Raw genomic sequence first — 20,916 nt, 5'->3', positions numbered from 1 at the left:
TTTATTGAGCTGTGCATCTATATGCACAGCTCAATAAGACTTTATTGAGCTGTGCATCTATATATAATATATATATACTTTTTTTTCAGAGCTTTAATACCAAAGAGTGAGAGAATGAAGAGTGTCAAATGGCAATAACTTATGTAATAATTATTTACGGACGCCATTAATATAACACTCTGTGTCTTTTGACCCGTCTTTAAATAATATAAGTTTATTCATAAATTGCTTATTTAAAACACAAACTTTACAATAAAGTTTTGTAAAATAAATATTTATCTTTGATTTTTTTTTTTTTTTTTTTTTTTCAAAAATTAGTCAACAGCTTAAATGTAAATCGTGAACTTCTTGTCGTTTTAATGTTTCTGAACTAAATAAACTTTATTGAGCTGTGCAGATCATTACCAACTTCAAATGTGATCAATACAGAAACAGAGACGCTCGGCCTTCAGCGAAGCCACCAGTCAGATCCACTTTTTTGTTTTATTATTTTTTATTATTATTATTTGTCAGAAATGTAACATTTTAAAACTATGAAACTTTAGAATTAAATGTTGTTCCGCTTCTGTGACCAAACCCGTTTTCAAGAAATGTTACAGGGTTATTACATTACTTGTAGCGCTCCCATTGCCTTCTGATGGGCTGGGTTTACCTTTAATTATATGAACAATCCCCCTCATTCCTATTGGTCTCCTGCTCGTATATTCAGACGACCGCCACTCTATTTGCGAACACAACTAAAAACTACACACCCACTTACACCGCCTTTATTACTATTCATGAGGTTGTGGCTATTTCCATTATTTAGAAAACGTTTCGCTATAAAGCTCTGACATTTAACCAGCATGTTATTATCTTCATTAATATGAGCTTTGGTGAATTTTAGTTTGATTATTCTCGGCCTGGTGAATGCGAGTTTAAAAACCCTTGTGTGTGGAGAGCCAGCGACTAGTGTGTTCGATAAGCTAGCCGTCGTCACAACAGTTTGCACAGTCTGGAATTTAATACTACAGAGTTGGCATCGAAATGGCATCATTAGCAGCAGAGCATGAGCCAGGAATAACACCGGGCTCTGGAGCTCTGGCTGACGCTTTAGTTCCCGCGAGTATATTTGCTCCAGACCGGGGAGGATGTGGGGAAGAGGACGGCGACGAGTGCCTCGAGGACGAGGACATGACCAATGGCAAACCCGAGGATCGAAGGATTGATTGCAGCAGCAAGGTAACTCTAGGCCTGGGTGTAGCGCTGCTAAGCTAACACGACTGAAGAATGAATGAAAATATCAGTGCTGCATGTGATTATTACGTTGTTACTATGGCGTATTGCATGGAGATGCAAAGGTTAAGCATTATATTTGAAAGTAAGGGCTCAGAGCTTGTGCTGGAATATGCTGGGTTTGGTGCAGTTTCTGCTGACGTTTATTCAAATAGTTAGCCATGTGGCTAACACTAGCTCCAGCTGATGCATGAGCGCGTAAGCCAAGGGAGCGGTGGCATTAGTTGCGCTTCAAGGCACATTTTTACCATATGTTACTCAAATAATAACACCAGATTATTTTGGATAGTTAAATTGCTTGCCCATTACCTAACGTGATGACTGTACACTAGCTTTAAGTATCAACACCTTACATAAAGCAAAACAGCATTTAGCGGGTTTGTTCTGAAGATATTCATCAGCAACATGCGTCGTGTTGTGGAACGATGAATATGAAGCTCATATTTAGTACCCATTCGCTTGAAATGATCAGACTATTTGACATGATGTAATTCTGATTGTTTGACTGTAAGAGGAAGAGGGAGCAATCAAGGTATTTCCTGGAAGCATCAGATTGCACATTACAAAGGTGTAATGTCGTAATGCAAAGATTGCACAGGGTTGCATCACAGAACCATATTTCTGCTGACTTTAGAGCACATACAACAGTTATTGAAATGCACATATATTATTGCACTGTCACATAAGATCTTAGTATTTGGGGAGTTGTGTAATTGCTGCTACAGTAATACCATGCTTACTCTTTACTTCATCAGGAACAATAATGCAAAGATAATCTTGTTGACAGTGTACAATCATGATTTCTTTCTAAAAGTAAATATTCCAATAGGAAATTGCTTTTTAAAAAAATACTATATATATACATATATATATAGTACACATATGTGTTACTATATGTGTACTATATAGTAACACATAAGACTTTTGTGAATCCTAAGATTTCTAAAGATAAAACAGGCAAACATCTTTATACTAGATATTTACTCCTGTTAGCAATCCAAACCAGCTATTACTGTAGCGCGGCTTGAAAGAGTTGAAGACTCCACGTCAATATCAGCCATAGTGTGTAAACGTGCGGCTGAAGGACTTCGTGGGAAGAGTGACACCTGGGATCTTATATGTAAAATCGCAGCTTTGGCTGCTCCATCCCCCACATACCTTCTCCGTTGATTATTATATTTTATGTGGAAATGAGCCATTCACACTTAAAAATCTCAAACATTAATAAATCCCTGATGCACTTATTAATAATCAGTTGTTTTTTGTGTTTCTGTCTTTGTTTCCTCTCATTCCTTGAACCCCAACAGCTGGCGCTTGTAAGCCCAAACGGGGAGCAGTATGATTCGTTACTCCGACAGCTTCGGGACAGGATGGAGGACGGCTGTGGGGAAACCATCTATGTGGTTGGAATGGGTTCCGGTGAGAAGCACACTGCTATTCTCTCAGCTAGACTTCCCCAAATCTCTGGTGCCTATAAACGGCTGTGTTACGTCCCCTTGGATAGATGGCGGTGACTGGGGTCTGGATGAGAAAGACATGGAAGCCTCCGTTGCCACAATACACTCAATGTGTGAGCAGCTGGACTCTGACCTCATCCCTCTCAGAGAGCGCACCGAGGCTGCTGGGATGGTGGTCGACTATCTGATTCGGAGGCGTGTGGGTGAGCTGGACTTCCTGGAGGTCAGGTCAGTATTTGGAATATCGCGGCGACAGCCAGCATTTAGAATCATTGTCCCCAGGGTTGGAGGGGTTGAGCCGGTGTTCAATTGTCAGGCGTTTCTAAAGCTTCTCTGGTGCTATTGGGTGCCCTCCAGAGTCGCGGTGGTGGGGAACGTGGACGCCGGCAAGAGCACTCTGCTGGGAGTGTTGACGCATGGCGAGCTGGACAACGGCAGGGGATTTGCCCGGCAGAAACTTTTCAGGCACAAACATGAGATGGAAAGCGGCAGGACCAGCAGCGTGGGCAACGACATCCTGGGCTTCGACCAGGAGGGTCAGGTGAGGGCTAGATAGAAGACGTCAGTTCAGCGCGTATCGAGGAAATACAGTAGAGAAGGCAGAATGTTCACGCGCAATACCAAGCGCATGACTCTATGCACTTGGTACGTAGAGTAGGTCCGTCATGCTACTTGAAGCAGCTACACTAAAACAAAACAGACATGACTCCCACGTATCACTAAGGTCTGCTGTTTGGGAACATTATGACCTTTATTGCGCTAAAGTGTCAATGGACAATGAAAGGTGGAACGAACCGAAGCTCAGCTCAATCTGCACTGCAATCAATGACTCACTTGGTACTTCATAATGAATGTAAACGTCACTCGTACTTAAGAAAAAATCAGTTATATGTAACAGATATGTGCAAAGTATTTTTCAAGAAGTCTATTTTCAAGTGGTTTTATTGTTGTATTATAGATCTAGCCAGACATTAATCATGAATCTCATCCTGCTTGTTCTTTGTCAGCTGGAGAACAAATCAAACCAAATCTTCTGTCAGTTCCCTGCTTGCCACTTTTTGAAAGTTTACATTTATATTCAAAAATGTAGAAAAAAAAAAACTATTTTTTCACTCCCAAATAAAGTAAGTAAAAATACTCTTGATTGGAGGTAGCCAGAAATGTACCAAATTGTGACTTTTAATCTGATCTTTGTGTTTTTTTTGTTGTTTTTTTTTTTACACAACAATATCCTGTGGCCAGGTTGTGAACAAGCCCGACAGTCACGGAGGGAGCCTGGACTGGACCAAGATCTGTGAGAAGTCCTCTAAGGTCATTACCTTCATAGACTTGGCTGGCCACGAGAAATACCTCAAGACCACCGTGTTTGGGATGACTGGACACCTTCCGGACTTCTGCATGCTCATGGTCAGAAAGTTTGTGTGAAGGGAAATTTCTTCCCCTTAAAACATTTTGGTTTTGCCTTTTCTATTTAGCTACAACAAATTTCGTGTTTAGATTTTCTATGTGGATGAGTTACTAGATTTTCAAGTGTGAAATGAGACAAATATACATACAGAATAAAAAAAAAAAACAACTAATGTTTTTTTTGTTTTTTTTCTGTTTCAACAGGTTGGCAGTAACGCTGGTATTGTTGGGATGACCAAAGAACATCTTGGCCTGGCTTTAGCTCTGAACGTGCCAGTCTTCGTTGTGGTAACCAAAATAGACATGTGTCCGGCCAACATCTTACAAGGTACATTGTGCTGATGTAACCATAGTCAGAAGACGTTTGAATTTCATAAGCAAAAAGTAAGCGTGAGAGTGTTTCCATCTGACAGAGACCTTGAAGTTACTCCAGAGGTTACTCAAGTCTCCTGGCTGCAGGAAGATTCCCGTCCTTGTACAGAACAAAGATGATGTGATAGTCGCAGCTTCAAACTTCAGTTCAGAGAGGTACAGAGTCTCTATGTGCAACTCGAAACTTATAGTTAGAACTAAGCTGCTTATGTGTAACCTGTGTGTGTATATGTGTGGATTTCTGGCCAGGATGTGCCCCATCTTTCAGATTTCCAACGTCACTGGGGAGAACATGGACCTTCTAAAGATGTTTCTCAACCTGCTCTCCTCCAGAACATCGTACAGAGACGACCAGCCTGCTGAGTTTCAGATAGATGATACCTACTCTGTTCCGGTACACTAAGCACTGTCTGACTTCAATTGCTGGACAATGCAAAATTAAGCAAATTTGACCTAGTTTAGTTTGAGTTCTCGCTAAAGTCCTGCTTGTCCTGGTTTTCTTTCCAGGGAGTGGGAACTGTAGTTTCAGGAACTACCTTACGGGGGCTCATACGTCTGAATGACACCATGCTACTGGGCCCAGATCCTCTTGGAAGCTTCATCCCCATTGCTGTTAAATCAATCCACCGCAAACGAATGCCTGTGAAGGAGGTCAGAGGCGGTCAGACTGCCTCGTTTGCTTTAAAAAAGGTGGGGAAGAAAACCTGCTCCATTTCTGGAAGAAGAAGTTTGCTTTACGCTGTGTGCATTTTGCGTCAAAGGTGTTTGAGTAAGGTTCTGTTTTTCTTCTTTTACCACTTTCTTCTACAGATCAAGCGTTCGTCTATAAGAAAAGGCATGGTGATGGTGTCGCCAAAGTTAAACCCCCAGGCAACTTGGGAGTTTGAGGCTGAAATCCTGGTTCTGCATCATCCCACAACGATATCCCCCAGATACCAGGCAATGGGTGGGTAACAGCAGCACTGAGAGATATTTGTCATCCAACACCCTCAAGTTTTATGATGTAGCACAAAGTACGTTATTGTTTTGTGGGGGGGGGGGGATCACGAGGCTTTGTGAATTTTTTTTAACATACAATTCAAGTTTGGTACTTTGTTTTCTGCTCTCATTACTCTGATACCACTAAATAAAATCCCTTGCAATGTATTGCAAAAAAAAATAATAATAAAAATGAAAAAGTCGGCATAAGAAGTCTTTTTAAAGTTCTTCATAAGCTGTGCAAGGAACATGGCACCTATGTGAAATTAGAAACTTTGTTCAGATCAAACCAAAATGAAACTTTTTGGCAAACAAGGAAACTAACATGTCTTGATAGTTGTTTGTGAAAGTTGTACTTCACAATCCTGGACTACTTTATGCAAAATACCACAAAAATGCATTCAATCTTATGGCTCTGACATGACAAAATGTGGGAAAAGGTAAAGTCATATAAATGCTGTTGCAAAGCAGTGGAGTTGATTTAGTGCTAAAGACAAAACACGGATTGATTCATCTAACTGCTGCCTATTCTGTTCCTCATGCAACAATCAGTCCACTGTGGGAGTATACGACAGACCGCCACCATCTTGTCCATGAATAGAGACTGCTTAAGGACAGGGGACAAGGCTTCAGTTCATTTCCGCTTCATCAAAACCCCAGAGTACCTTCACTGTGACCAGCGGCTGGTGTTCAGAGAGGGTCGCACCAAGGCTGTGGGAACCATCACTAAGGTAGAAAGGTTGCGTGGACGCTGCAGCGTTGGCTCTGTTTTAGTGCACACAACGAAAATCAAGTTTTCAAGTTGAATTGTTTCCTCATAATTCTTTTACAGCTGTTGCACTCCACTAATAACATGCCATCAAACTCCAAACCTCCACAAATCAAAATGCAGTCTACGAAAAAGGTGCCACTCAGAAAAGAGGACGGCACCATGGCGACCAGCGACGATGCAGCAACGATAGCACAGCCGGCTGGCTCGAGCACGTCGCAGCCGGTGAGTCAACGCAGATCTATAGACACTCCGAATTCTTCGAATCTTCCATAGGTTACGGTGTTTTCTTCCACTTCTTGGAGATCAGTGATCAATTCTAACCTCCTAACATCTTTGTCCTCCTTTTTTTTTTTTGTCTCCAATTCATCTTTTTATTCATTTAATCAATGTCAAATCTTCATTTTGCTTCATCCCAAACTCAAATTTTGCCACATTGCATCACTTCTTTATACTTTACACTCATCTTTGCTTGCGTGGCCGAATCCACAGGGGGAGGGATATGATGACCCTCAAATAAAAGAGGGCAACAAAGAGAACAAGGTAAAATGTGTATGAACGAGAACAATGGAAGCCCAGCAGACAGCTGAATTAAAAAGCCCAGTAATGTGATCCATTCACAGCCTTGTGTTACCATTTAAAGTATATAATGTGTGCTACCTAACAAAGGGTTTTTCATTTTCTCTCCTTTTGTAGCCAAAGTCCGGGGGAGGTGGAAGGAGAAGGGGTGGCCAAAGACACAAAGGAAAAGGCCAAAATAGCAGCACCAACTCAATGGCAGCGCCCTCCTCAACAGCAACAGGAAACAGCTGAATTGTCGTCTTTAATTTTATTTTTTGTTGGAAACCTCCCTCTTTAACTTCACCAAGTGTCATTCCACAGACCACTTAGACATGTTTGGAGCGAGATTGTCTTAAACCTTGCCTCTTCACACCAGTTCATATCTTTGTTTTTGTACTGAAAAAAAAAAAAAGAGAGAGAGAGATTGCCTCAGTTACATGTTTTATTGTCAGCTGCCTTCACCGGTTGGAAAAGTTTTGTTTTTAAGAGAGCAGTAAGGTGTTAGAGGCCAGTCTGACTCGGGATGAGGAGGTATTGAAATTTCAGGAAGTCAGTGGAGTCGGCGCTTTGGCTGGAGAAAGCAAAGGAGACCAGTTTCAGTAAGTGCAGCTATAATTTAAACTCCCTCCTGGATTCTCTGTGTATTTACAACAAAATATGTCGTCGTGCTATTTATACTGAAAATGTAAATTGTAAAAAATTGGAAACCTGAGTTTGTACAAATTGTATGCGAATTACAAATGAATGTAGCACAGGGCAAACGATGATCCAAAACTTAAGCTAGAAGAAATAAGCTGTGGCATTAATTTAACCTCGTTATTTATTTGCTGCACACGCAGGTTTACCATTGGATGGTTGGACTATATTTAATCTCACTCGCACCGTTAGATTCAGTAGTATCCGTCATGCTTTAAACTGGTGGTAACCTTATATTAATGGCATTAATACAAAGACAGCACATTTCTCAATAAAGCAGTTGCTAATGATTATAATGCTTTACCTGTAAATCTATTACTCCATGCGTTATGGCCCGTTGCTGCTTGTGACAATTCCAGACATTTTTCTGCAGAAAGAAACAAATTAAAAAGAAAACTTTTCAGCAGCCCTGGTTTCTAAGTGTGCGTCATTTTCATTACAAGTTAAAATGTTCAAAAGTAGGTGAAATCTTTTGTGAACTTGGAAGTACTCGAGAGGTTGAGTACTTCAAGAGTTATAACCGTTTATTTTATCTTTAAAACTTAAACCAGACATATTTCCCCCAAAGTTTAAGCTTTGACGTTTCTTCTGTGCATTTAAATATGGGAACGTTAACATCTCTGCGTAGACCTCAGGTTTATAGTGCTCAAGCTACGGTTCTATGGCAACAATCATGTTGACATTTTCAGCAATCAATTCATTTGTTTTTTTACGTGTGCAGTAAGAAACGGTTCCCTTAATGCTTTTACAAATTAAAGTAGTCGAAAACTGTTGCTACAGAGAAATAAAAACCATCAACATTTTGATCATATAGGTGTTTTAATGTAACACATATTGATGTAACACAAAAAGTAGCTACTTTCTACACATTAAATGCACGATAAGTGCATTTTTCCTACCCCTATCATGGTAGCAGACACACAGCTCATGATCACCATCTGAAAGGCTTTTCTTGGCATGTGCAACATGACATGGAATGAATTTCAGAGAGTTGAGGAAAGTAACATTCTTCGCAAAAATAGTCTATATCTTTACAGCCCCATGGTTAGGAATGTTCCTTTTTTTTATACGAGTTTACAGCAGGATGAAGAACTGAGGATCATGTTAAAACAGTGTTGAATGTGCACTTACAATTCATGCACAAAGTAGTGTTCATGAAATAATACAGCATAGCAGTACAGATTATTCTGTACGACAGGAATGTTCAGCTTCTAGACATATTTTTTTTTTTAGCTCTGGTGGCAGAACATTGAAAACGGGACAGAAATAAAAAATAAAGTATGCACCAAACTTTAGTCTTTACAAACCAAATGGACATTGCTGGGGGTTTCAGTCATTACTTTGGTGCATTTAGTGCCCATGACTCTCAGGGTGAGAGCACATCTGAAGTGGCTGTGCCACTTTAACAAAGAATTGTCCAAGGTATGGACTGCAATTAGAAGCTGAAAATACATCGGAAACACCAAGATGCAATCCCTAGTGGAAAGCAACTGGATTTCTTTAGATTCTTAAAAGTCGTTTTCACCCCTCACCAAAAAGGCTTCTTCACTTCTAAGCAAGTTTGGAAGCAACGTGAGATTCCTCTGACTGCCACTTATGAGAATGTTGCTTCCAACCATCTTCACAACTGAAGAAGTCTTTTAGCGAAAGGTAAAAAAAACAAAGAAGTCCAGCTGCTCTCTGCTCAACAACTTTGGATTGTTATGTCCTGAATGGCCGAGAATCTACACCAGCATAATGCGAAGATGCAGCACACAGGGTAAATCAGATGCTCTGCTGTGCATTCAGCCGTCAATGTCCCAGCTAAAGAGGTGATGCTTCACCAGCATATCCTGCACTCCTTCCTTCAGTGGCTTCTGCTCTTTCTCCTAAAAGACGTTAAAACACAAAACAATTAGATACAGAAAAAAGGAAAATCGTTTTCAGGTTTGGGTTTGTAAAGTGTCAAAATCTGAAGTTGAAACGGCATGAATGCTTTTTTGCGTTATTAGGAATATCAGTGGTTGCTTTTTTTTGCCCCCTTACGGTAGTGTTCAAAATAATCAAGTTAGTTTTACAAAAATATGCATCGTCTAATTCTAATTTTAACTACTAAAAGGGGAGGGAGGAAGATAAACGTCAAAATATGATGGGGGGGGGGGGGGGGAGGAGGGTTGGTTGTAGATTTCCACAGAAATATTTGAACATGAGATATTAAAAAAACGCTGTTTTAGTTTCAATTCATGGTATCTGCAACTCTGTGGATGAAGTAAAGGAAAGCGTTTAGGGTGATGTTGGGGGTTTGACTGTGTATGCTTATGAAGATCTGCAGAAATTGACATTTCTTCAAAATATATACATTTCTTGTGTTTTATCTGGCAGATTATTCTGTGGATGAGAAAGTCTAAGGTTAGGGATGAAACCTGAAGCAGAAATAAAGGGGCACTGTTGAGTCAGTGTGGGAGGTTTTGTGTTTTGGAGCAGAAACCGTGAATTGGCTTCAACTAATAACTAATCGTAGTCAGTTTTACAGCAACCACAGTCTCACTCAGGTTACCTAGAGATCCCAACTAAAGAGGTGATGCTGAACCAGCACATCCGTAACTTCTGCTTTCAGAATAGCAGATTTCTGAAATGGTACAACATCGTCAAGGTTGTCTCTCCTCGACAGGCTGTTCTGACAATCAGATTGATTTTGCTGCTATGTTATCACCATGTCTTTTACTCACCACTTTCTTTTCAGGGAGCTCACTGTCTTGAGAGAGACTGAAGGCAAATTTTGACAGGACCCTGAGGACGCAGAAACAAAGAGTATGTTTTATTTCAACACCATGGCCTTGTAGTGTCAATAAGTTTCCCTTTTGAAGGTTTTAACTCCATTATCCACATGCTGAACAGTAATTGAACTGGTGCAAAACTTCCTCTTACAGAGGGGAGAGTTCAATTAAAACTCAAGCAATGCTGCCTTTCCAGGAGTTTTAATTTGGCCCAAATGGAAATCAGAAGCAAAGTAAATTGAAAACAGCATATTTAACAATATTAATTTTTGTCAAGTATGACAATCTGTCCAACAAACGTACACAAGCAAATTGACGCTTATATTGCATGGCAAACATGCAAATTACAGAGTGAAAAGTGTGGGCAGAGGCATAAGCTTACTACACATACAGTTTTTATTTAATATTTTGGTTTCCTGTCGCCCATCTTAATACCTGAGCTCACACTTGATCTGCACCCAACCAGGACTGCGCAGGAAGGACCACGGATGATACCATTTTTCTACAGCAGCCATGCTGGAGCACAACACCTCCAACCACAGATGGAGAACTTGTTCACTAGAGAGACAGATGCAAAGTTAGGAACCAAGTATCATCTACATTTCTTGAAGTTAATATGTGAAACTTTTGGTAAACATGTGTGCGTTTGTGAGAAAACTCACTTTAGGCCAACACACACCAGAGATCTGAACTTGACATCCATCTGAGCGTGTACAGAGTCGTGGCTCATGTTTACAGCCTGCACTGCCTAGAACAAACAGACGGGTTTACTTTTAATACAATATAGACATCAAAACATAAACATAGAAAAAACTACTTCTTCATTAGATTAAAATTAAAGTCACTTCTTTTGGACCGTTTTGTACACTCACTCTGTACAGCAACTCCTCAGGTGTTAGCACTTTTCCATCTTCATCTAACCTAGTAAACAACAGAGATGGTGACTTGATGCATCCATAACAAGTGGGATGACAAATTAATATTCTGACACACTCCTGCTACATATTACACTTAGTATGCAAAGAAGGGCAGGACCCTCGACAATGTTCCAACTGCAAATTAGTAAGTAAAAATCAGGAATGTTTTACTGATCTAATGATTTACAGACTTTAAAAATCCATGACTATATTCAGTTGACAAATCATGTTTAAAACTTCATCTTTTTACGTTTCTTACAGTTTTTAACAGTAGTTGCAACTTTCCTTTACAGTGCTGTATGGGCAGTGCGTCTCTCTCTCTCTATAGTCAACAGCAATGTGTGTGTGTCTGTGCCATTTCAAAACAAACATGACGAATGGGGTGTCTGATTCCTGGCCAGTGAACCATTGTATAGAAGTTTTTCAGAAGTGATCTCTGGTACTGAATTATAAATGTAGGTCTGGATGCTCTATAAGTTTCCTAACAACAGCAGCAGCAGAGTGGTGTAGAAGCTCCAGATACCGACTCTGTGCTGCAATCGTTACCCGTTTGTAGACTAACTTTTGACTTACTGGCTCCTTACGTTTGTCAACATGCAAACCACGCTCAAATAAATGTACATTCATTCAATTTTAATCACATTATGATTCTGTGAATATCTAAATTAATTTAATTTGAATAATTTTACAACATGACAATAAATACGTCACAGAAATTTTGCATAAAAAGATGTAAGAATGTTATGCTGGGGGAGGGTGCACCAAATAAGAAGGCTGGGTGTTTCTGTTGGAAAAATATTCATTTAGTATAGATCGATTTATCAAAAATGGAAAAAAAAAAAAAGATTGCATTTACCTGTATGTTTTACAAAGCACAAGTCTAGAGTAGACAGAATTGAAGTCTCTCTCCACCTCCCTACTAGCTGCCTGAGGAAAAGCACATTAGGTAGAATAATGCATTTCTATTTTGAACCTGACAAAAGCCATTTCATTTATGAGGCCATAATAATAATAATAATAACAAAAAAAAAACTACCTCCTCTATGAATAACCATGGGTGACAAGGTCCTCCAAGTATAGAGGGCTTTTTTAATCCATGCTGAAAGATGGCCTTCAGGGCAGGACACAGGGTTCCTCTGACCAGGTCAGTCACTGCCTCCGTCACAGAGTCGTCACCTGCTAATGAGTACTGGACACAGGCAGGTGCACCAGTTGGTAGAATATTCAAAGGAACAGATGTCCAAAGCTGTGTGCATATTGTGCATAGGCTTCTGCATCTGATAGCTTACCTCCTTGCTTCTTTCATCCAGAATTTCCACAAACTTGGCTGGAAACCAACCTATCTCACGAGGGAGAAAATAAATAATGGATGTGAAAACAAATTAGCAACGTAATGTTTAATGATTGAAGTAATAAAGAGCACACACCTCTCAGGCCGTTGAGCTCGCCGACCCAACAGTGCTCGTCTTTTTGTGAAATGATCTAACACAGAAAGATGAGGGGGAGTAAGTGCAAAGGATGCGTTTAAACGGTAGTGTGCGTCTTAGTGTAACTCACGGTGATGATGTCGTTCTTCCTGAAGCCCAATTCATCGTCGTCGTGACGTTCGAAATCCAGCAGAGCCTTTGCTCGTCTCCGTCTGTTACGAGACACCACAAGGAAGTTTTCGTGGTCTCTCTGGTGGCTCTCCATGGAGTAGTCTGGCGTCAGATCCTGGAGAGGAAAGGACAAAGAGTGATGGGGTTCTTCACACACTTTGTTATTCGAATAACAAGGTGAAAGTTTATAAGTGCAAAGCAACGTTTGGACCTACAGTGCTGGAATGCCGTGGGTCAAGACAGTGGAAGTGCTCCGCAGTACGAGTTATAGCCTCCCTTAGAGCAGCAACCAACTCTGTCTGCTTGATGTTTTTGGATTTCAGGGCATCGGCTTCATCCTCCCCAAACAGCAGAGAGGTCAGGGTGGATTTCCTGCGCAGGGACTGTCTCCTCACCACCTAAATATTCATAAAAAACAGAAAGACCTTAACCAGATGGTCAACAAGCCTGACATTCAGGCAGGTGTCAGCATACAACAAACCTTGTTGAGATTGGTACTGAGTGTGGAATTGTTTCCATTGTTGAGCTGCGCCTGTTCGTTAAGAATATAGGCCAGGTGCTTGTGACGATGAGCCTCCAAAGTTTCCTGGGATAGCGTCCCAGCTATCCGCATAGCCTCTCCAAGAACTGCAGGCCCGTCTTTTAACTGACTTGGCAGGTCTGACAGAGTGTTAAAAATGGACGCAGAGTTTTCTGACGCTACGAGCTCTTCCTCCTAGAGTCAAAGTAAAATTCAGTAAGAATAATGCTTAATAATGTAAACTCATTTTACACGTCGGTGAGAATACTTGGAAAGAGTTCCAACTATGCATATGTTTTTCTAATTTAGTGGGATGGGGGGAAAGTGTTGAGACTGAGGCAAGTGTAGTGTCCCTACCTTAATTTTGAGCATGCCCAGTGTGATCTGGAAGAGCACCACGGAGCCCTGATAAAACAACAGATCCCAGATCCTCAGAAGCAGACGGATGTCCACCACACTGGCAAATGATGTCAGGAACCAGTGCAATGTGATTAGCGACAACTCTGCATGCAAAAGAAAGACGAGCACAACGTAAACTCGTTAAATACTACATCTAATACGGAAGACAATAAACCAAATATAGAATTCATCTTCGGTTTTTAACCTATGTCATGCTCTTGGAGGAGGCGGTCCAGGGCGGGGAGGTATTGAACGGTGAGCTGCCGCAGAACCCTCTGATCTGTTTGAACCCCCAGGAGTGTGGAGGAGAAATAGGACGGAGGAAGGAGGTCTTCGATCAAAGCACACATCATCCACAGAGCGTCCTCCTCCTCCAGGAAGAGCAGCAGGCAGGAAATGACCTGGATGAACAAGACATTTATGAAATGAAGCAACAAAGAGGCCAAAAACTAAAAAAGAAAAAAAATCGAAATTGTGTAAATGTGCAGTTAAGGAAGTGATATTATATGTTCTCACCATGCCAGTGCCCTGACAGTATCCGATATCTGGGTAGAGCCATGCCAGACCTCTCAGTACCCGCCTCAGTCTTGGGACTCCCACGCTGTTCAGAGTGCTGAAACATGCATTGGTTGGCATGGTCCGTAACAGATCCTTTTCTATCTGGAAGGCAGAGTTTATCATTTAAAAAAAAATACCCAACTTATAAATTTATATTCCAACATTTTTCCTCATCAACACAAACGGGATTTACAAACAGAAATAGCAATTTATAATGATATAAATCAAATTATACATAATTTAGGGTGTGAAGCATTCAGTGAACTTAAATACTGTTGGAGATTTCACCTGCTTAGCTGTGCTGGTGTCATCATTAGAGCTATTCTTGACAATTTCTTTGTAGGAAATCTCTGAGGTCCTCTTCTTTTGCAGTGCTCCAGACAGACGCATCCATAACTAAATAATTGAAGAAAATTGGAGGTTATTTATTAGCATTAAAATCTACACCATTAAGAATAGGAAAAGCTCTTTCTGTCCCATGTTTAGTCAAATCAGCAAACACGTCTACCTGGGGCCTCATGCTGTGAGGTATCCCACCAAGGACCAAAGAACGCAGACGCTCTGACTGAGGAAGGACGGGATCGATGAGATCCCAGGTCAGATCCCCCACCGTGTGGTTATGGGTGAACTCCAAGTGGGCTTGCCAGCGAAGCCTCTGCTGGGGGTCTTCACGCTGGGGTGAACCCTCTGTGCCCAACCTGATCTTGGGCTCTCCATCATCTTAAAGGAGAGGAAAATGTGAAAATTTAGCAAGGCTAGCCTTTCCAGTAATGTTAACACTAGGAAGTACTTTTGTAAATAAGAATGATTCAGACATAAAACAAAAAGAAGTATTGCAAAACAAAATTGCAGCAGATATTAACCAAATATGAAAAAGCTGTACAACAAAATCTCCCAAAGATCAGAAAAGCACTGAGCACGCTAGTGCTGTGAAAGGTAACCATAGCGATACTAATAAATAGGTATCCCCGTAAAATAAGAAAAAAAATAAGAATTAATTGAAGTAGTACAAAAGCCTGACTTTGTCAGCACTGATAAAAATAGGTAATTAAAGTAAGAAAAAGCAGCACCAGTATTGTTCTGGTAACGGTAAGAGAAAAAGCACAGCTTGGAAACATTTAGAGAAATTGCATTAACTTTGAGCAACCAGTAACTCTGACAGAAAGCACTGTCTGTACTAACACATCTCTGCAGCTGCAACACTGACGGTTAAACATGGTGCTAGAGGCAGCACAAAACATGCCTTCAGCTATTAGGATGAGGAAAAGAAATAGTGAAAAATGACTCTGCGATCACATGAACTCGGTATGTGTAGTCTTTATACTGAGATACAAAGACGTCATTCTTCTTCGTTTATATGTGGGGAATTTCACCAGTTATGTTTATAAAAAGAGGATTAAAGGACAAATGCTTGTGGTTGTGTTTTATGTGTGAAAATACCTTCCACATCTATCCTGAAGCCAAACTCATCATACTGTTGTTCAGGCTGCTCTGCAGGATCTTTCTGTAGAGACGAGACATAGTGACATATTAGGCATGCCTTACACAAGATGCATCCGAACGACACACAAAGATTACATTCTTTAACGAATAAACAGTGTATGTTACTGCAATAAACTCCACACATCATTTGAATTACTGTTTGCATTTTTGCCAGTCGTTTCTTCAAAACAAAACCGAATCGGACTGAGAACTGCTGAACCGGAACAGATTCATAGGGAAGCGATTTGTTAATCCGCACAGAGATTCCCTCTGAAAAATCTATTATGCTTTGTGCAAAAGAACTCAAAATGTGCAAGTTAAACCGCCAAACTATCAAAACACTGTCCACAAACATATCTGTTCAAGTGAAAATTAGGGTATACTTTACGTTTTTCACTTTAGTCATCATCTCTCGTCTTACAATAAGAAACTACTTACAACTGACCATCATTTTGGCTCCAGTTACTAAAACAAGTAACTGATCTAACATTAAACGCATATTTTGGAGACGTCCTCGCTTATAATGCCATCTTGTTGACTTAGAAAATAATTTCATCAACCAATTTCAGCAGCTAAAATTAAATCAGATTCTCACTTGATGATATTTGGCCAAAATATCTTGAGGCCACATGCTCGGGGTGAGGGCAGAAAAAGATCCGCCAGGTGCTGGTGTGTAAGTACCTAACACAGTGAGGGGGGAAAAAAATAAGTCAACGTGAGAAACATCCTTTGACACAAGTAAAAAGGCTAGTGTAGACCAATGCATTCAATAAATTCGTTATTTAAAAAAAAAAAATTGCTGGAACTAATTACCAGACATTTTGTTGATTAACTGAGGTCACGGAGAGAGACAAAGGACCATCCAGAGAAGAGACATCAGGTGACTGTCAGTCTGTGGAATAACTGGGGAAGAAAACAGATTGAAAATTAATTTATTGTGTATTATTGTGTATTTTTAACAGCACTAAATAAAAAAGCTATCAAAAATTAGACAATAATCAAGTGCAAGAGCATTTCCACACAAGATAAAACATGTTGCCAAGAATTAATAGTTCTTATCGCTACAGTATGCTGCAGTAGAATCAAAACTACAAAAACTAATTGTTAGTGTAGAAAAGTCCTTACAGTCAGATCATGTGCAGCCAATTCAAATCTGCTGACATCTTGTCTATTTCTGTCCTATTCAGCAACCAAGAGGAATAGGTTCATGTTTTATGTTTTCTACACATATCTACATTTAATAATGTGTGAGAATAATTTCTATATTAGTATGAGTCAAGGACAATTCAGAGTGGCTTTGGTTTTGCACCAATGCTCCTATTGAAAAACCTGAATGAATTTGAATATGAAACAGTCCATTATTGTACAATTGAAATTTAACAAGAACCAAAAAAAACAAAAAAAAAAAAAAACAGTAAAAATAGAAAATGCGCAAATCAAATACACTACTGCAAATTACAGTTTTCTGTACCAAAAGTCGCTTACCATGAGTCTTTGACATCAACAAACTTGAAATCCTGTCCATCCACCCCAAGCATTTTACCGTTGTGGGAAAATAAATTCCTTTCCCATTTCGATTGAACAGCTTTGTGAAGGAACGTCATTTTGAATCCGAGCAAAAACTAAAGAAGCAACATTCAAAACCGTAACCTGTAGAAGAAATTCACCACGATGCAAACTCCATGGCAGAATGAGTCATTCTAGCAGCCGGCACGCAGCATTTGAAGGGGGATATAAGACTTAAGAAATCAATTTGAGGTTGGGAGGATGGCCAAGTACTTTCAGGGAAGCTCTGTGTGCAACTCTAGGGGATAAGAGAAGTGTAGACACTTCCTTATAACATTACCGGTTTAATCACATGCCAGTGAACTTTGTAAAACGCTTCCTGCAAACTGTTGCACAAAGAAAGCCATTTACACACATAACTTAACCTCTCATAACAAAGAAAGACTTGGCTGTAAACAATTCACAGTTGTCTTACTGCATTCATCACTAATGTCCAAATGGGCTAACCAGAAGTATATTAACATGTTTCTTGTCCTTTTGATATTTTCACAAGACATAGTATCATGCTAGGGCTGCATGACATAAGAAAATGTGGTGGCAATAATATTGGTAAATACTGCAATGAGGACATCATTGCAGATGGAAAGCTACTGCACCTCACTAAGTGGTATGTCTGTTAAGACGTCGACTGCAATTTGGCTACCTGAGGGGATAACCCAAACTACTAAACACTGCAGGTTAATAGTGGTTTTAGATATGCTCCAGATTCCACTCTATGAATACCAGAATGGCAAAAACAAAGAATATTCTGCACAATGACAATGAGAGCCACTATATTCAGGTGTTTACTTTGCTTCTATGAACCAAAATAAAATAGTGAACAATTTCCTAAATGTTAGTTTGTGTACCACTGCTGTAACTGTGGTATTTTTAATCGAGTTTAACTTTAAAAATCTCATCGTGTCAAACGTAATGCATATGCTGAAAAGAGAGTTTCAAGTACACTGTGTACATTTGTGTATATTTACATGCATTATTTATTTCTGATTACAATCAGAACCGTAGGCAGCGAAGGAACACTGACTGGGGTCAAAAATGACTATGTATTGACTAGCTCAAACGCCATCTTCTCTCAAAGAAGTAAAACTATGACTTGCCATTATGTGAAGCTGTATCATTTACTACTGTAAACACAAGAACAACTCTGCTTCAATAGGTGTGGCTTTGCTCTGCGATGTTTGCAGAAAGTAGACAAACACTTTGCCACACCAGCAGCAATGACCAACATCCTGGTTTTCAATTAGCACGCCGAGAACAACAGCTTTTAACAGCGACACTGTAAACTCACGCTGATCAAAGAGTTTTGCGTTGCCCTGAAACCATGCCCAGCAAAAACCACCACTGCGATTCCGAACACCGCCTCCAGTTGTTCCTCATAGTAACCCAAACACTGGTGACTCATTTTTCCTCATTAAGACACGTGTCACAAAATGCTGTTGTTTGCCATTTCCTCAAGGTCGTGATCAAATCAAAAGCGCACTGTGAAGTCACTCATTTACAGAAAGCAGAGATATTAATCTGTTGATTAATATCTCTGAAGCTTGCGTCGTTTTAGCTCCTAAAAAGTATCATACTGGAATAATGACATCTAAGCGATAAGAGACCCAAGTTATATATATACACAAGATGCAGATGAAACAGACAGTGCAAGTACTGCTGTTGTTTATTATTGTGGTTTTAATGTAGTTTGTCAGCTGACAAATTACCGTTACGTCAAGCCACAGCTGACGTCAGGTGCAGCCGATAACAATGTACTACATTTTCCTATGCAACCTATTTTATCCGCGTTGACATTTGTCCGCGGATGTAAAAGACCAAATAAAACTATTATTGCAGTAAAAACGCTCACTTTCCCATCCACAGAATTCAAAACAATTCAGAGAATGGCGTTCTTACGTACTCTCGGAGTCTCCAGATGCTAGCCATACATGCTACATACATTTAGCTTTGTGCTAGTTGCATAGAACGTAAAACAGCCGATTCACTTTACTTACCGTGGCATTGTCCTGGAGAAAAGATAGGGATTCGGGTTATGCCTAAAATACGTTCTGTTGTTGAATATAGGGGGAAAAAACATATCATATGCTTATCACTCGCTTCTCATTACTGACATAATCTGCGTTGTACACCTGCTAAAGACAAAATGTAGCTCCTGTGTATTCCTACACCGTAAGGGTTTTCCCTGTTCTACATCCCGGAGCAGCAACCTTCTGTGTAAAATATCCTTCCGCGACGACGACTGCGTGACGATGGCGCTGATGTGTTCCATTCATTTACGCATGGACACGCCCCTCATTCATACCGGAGCCAGAAGAGCAGGGAGTCACGATTTAGAGCAGAACTTTTAACGACGACATCGTATGTTATAGAAAGTCTGTCATGATCCCACAGAAGGTGCGTTGTGTTTTATATTTAAATAATCTGCGAAGATAAATTAGGTCTTATGTTTCTATTGGATAGTCTGATTTGTTTTTACAATTTTGATACCTTTTATGTATTTTCTACTCGTTTCCTGTTTCGTTAAATGTTCTTTTGTATGAAAATTGTTTTTTCTTTCTTTAAAAATAAAAACAATATCAATAAAAATAAAACACACACAAATAAACAAACACACACACACAAAAAAACAAAAACAAAACAAAACAAAAAAACCCTAGTGTGCCTGTGTCTGTTTCATTTTACCCTTGGTGTAAAATATATATTTTTTGAAATCCCTACAAATATATGTGTGTGAATGTTGTTTGTTCACAAAATCTTGCCATAGGTGTAGAATTAAATAGTCAAACAAAACAGACTATACATTTTCTCTACAGTGAACTTACTTCATTTATAGGGAGAAATAGGTCCTCAGGTTACATTGCTATGACAAAACCTGTTGCTATTAGGTGAAACCCAATACAAAATATATATATATATATATATATATATATATATATATATATATATATATATATATATATATATATATATATATATATATATATATAATTTTTAGAAAAGAACCATTTTGAAAAGTGTCTTTAGCAAGACAGCCACTTATTTTATTATTACTTGTTTTGTATTAATTGCATTTTCATCTGTAATCTATTGAAAATGTGTTGTTTTAGCATTGTTATTTGTGATGAACAAAAGTAAATATTTAAACATTTTAAGCATGTCTGTTCTCTGCAGTACCCTTCTTTAAAAACACAAAATAATTTTTTACCAATTTGTTCAATAAGTGCACAGTTTCTTGCTCCAAGCATTTTTTTTTTCTTTTTACATTGCACTTTTTAAAAAGCTTAGCAATAATATTTTGAAGCAGACCTGAAACACATTAATTGGACAGCTGTCAGTAGTGGGTGGTTTAATGACTGATATGAACCAATTTGACATAGGTTAAACTTTGAGAGGTGAATCATAGCATCTCTATAATTAAAGCAGAACGGTCACAGCCTGCATTCGTCAGAACCTACCAAAAGTGGCGTCAGGAATGGAAATTACTTGAGAGGAATGAAAGATGGGATCTGTTCAAATGTACTTCTGTTTCAAATGTGTTATTTCTAACACATTTGGTATTACTCCCCTAAAATAGCAGGGCAGCTCGGCAATAGGGAACTATGTTG

The 20,916-nt window shown here is 39.5% G+C and overlaps 2 protein-coding genes across 5 annotated transcripts; one reads left to right on the top strand and one right to left on the bottom strand.

Annotated features, from left to right (window-relative positions):
- The first annotated feature begins 738 nt into the window (after nt 1–738).
- gtpbp1 (GTP binding protein 1) lies at nt 739–7,921 on the top strand. 3 transcript variants are annotated; one of them, XM_015048841.1, is made up of 14 exons: nt 741–1,221; nt 2,583–2,694; nt 2,780–2,960; nt 3,090–3,273; nt 3,975–4,139; nt 4,344–4,467; nt 4,553–4,667; nt 4,761–4,905; nt 5,019–5,201; nt 5,322–5,457; nt 6,042–6,220; nt 6,322–6,483; nt 6,751–6,801; nt 6,955–7,921. In XM_015048841.1, the coding sequence occupies exons 1-14, from the start codon at nt 1,027–1,029 to the stop codon at nt 7,069–7,071; spliced, it is 2,049 nt and encodes a 682-aa protein (XP_014904327.1). In that variant the 5' UTR covers nt 741–1,026; the 3' UTR covers nt 7,072–7,921. The 3 variants fall into 3 exon arrangements, with proteins under 3 accessions (XP_014904326.1, XP_014904327.1, XP_014904328.1); XM_015048840.1 differs by having other exon boundaries at nt 739–1,221; nt 4,553–4,905; XM_015048842.1 differs by lacking the exon at nt 6,751–6,801.
- Nucleotides 7,922–8,315: 394 nt separating this feature from the next.
- Nucleotides 8,316–19,550, bottom strand: sgsm3 (small G protein signaling modulator 3). Of its 2 annotated transcripts, none has more exons than XM_015048836.1 (21): nt 19,306–19,550; nt 16,559–16,648; nt 16,341–16,426; nt 15,704–15,767; nt 14,772–14,983; nt 14,552–14,659; nt 14,222–14,365; nt 13,911–14,106; nt 13,664–13,809; nt 13,268–13,501; nt 13,002–13,184; nt 12,746–12,901; nt 12,616–12,670; nt 12,478–12,527; nt 12,225–12,377; nt 12,045–12,115; nt 11,144–11,192; nt 10,934–11,019; nt 10,707–10,829; nt 10,224–10,284; nt 8,316–9,383 (listed from the first exon to the last, which is right to left on the bottom strand). In XM_015048836.1, exons 2-21 carry the CDS (start codon nt 16,563–16,565, stop codon nt 9,300–9,302), a joined length of 2,268 nt encoding a protein of 755 aa, XP_014904322.1. In that variant the 5' UTR covers nt 16,566–16,648; nt 19,306–19,550; the 3' UTR covers nt 8,316–9,299. The 2 variants fall into 2 exon arrangements, with proteins under 2 accessions (XP_014904322.1, XP_014904323.1); XM_015048837.1 differs by lacking the exon at nt 19,306–19,550 and adding an exon at nt 17,231–18,233.
- Between the last annotated feature and the right edge of the window lie 1,366 nt (nt 19,551–20,916).

The sequence above is a fragment of the Poecilia latipinna genome, unplaced genomic scaffold (genome assembly GCF_001443285.1).
Source record: "Poecilia latipinna isolate Pla-1442-1.1 unplaced genomic scaffold, P_latipinna-1.0 Scaffold906, whole genome shotgun sequence".
In the NCBI taxonomy this organism is placed as follows: Eukaryota; Metazoa; Chordata; class Actinopteri; order Cyprinodontiformes; family Poeciliidae; genus Poecilia; species Poecilia latipinna.
The sequence above is the reverse complement of the archived record's forward strand: the minus strand, read 5'-3'. Positions and strand labels throughout refer to the sequence as shown.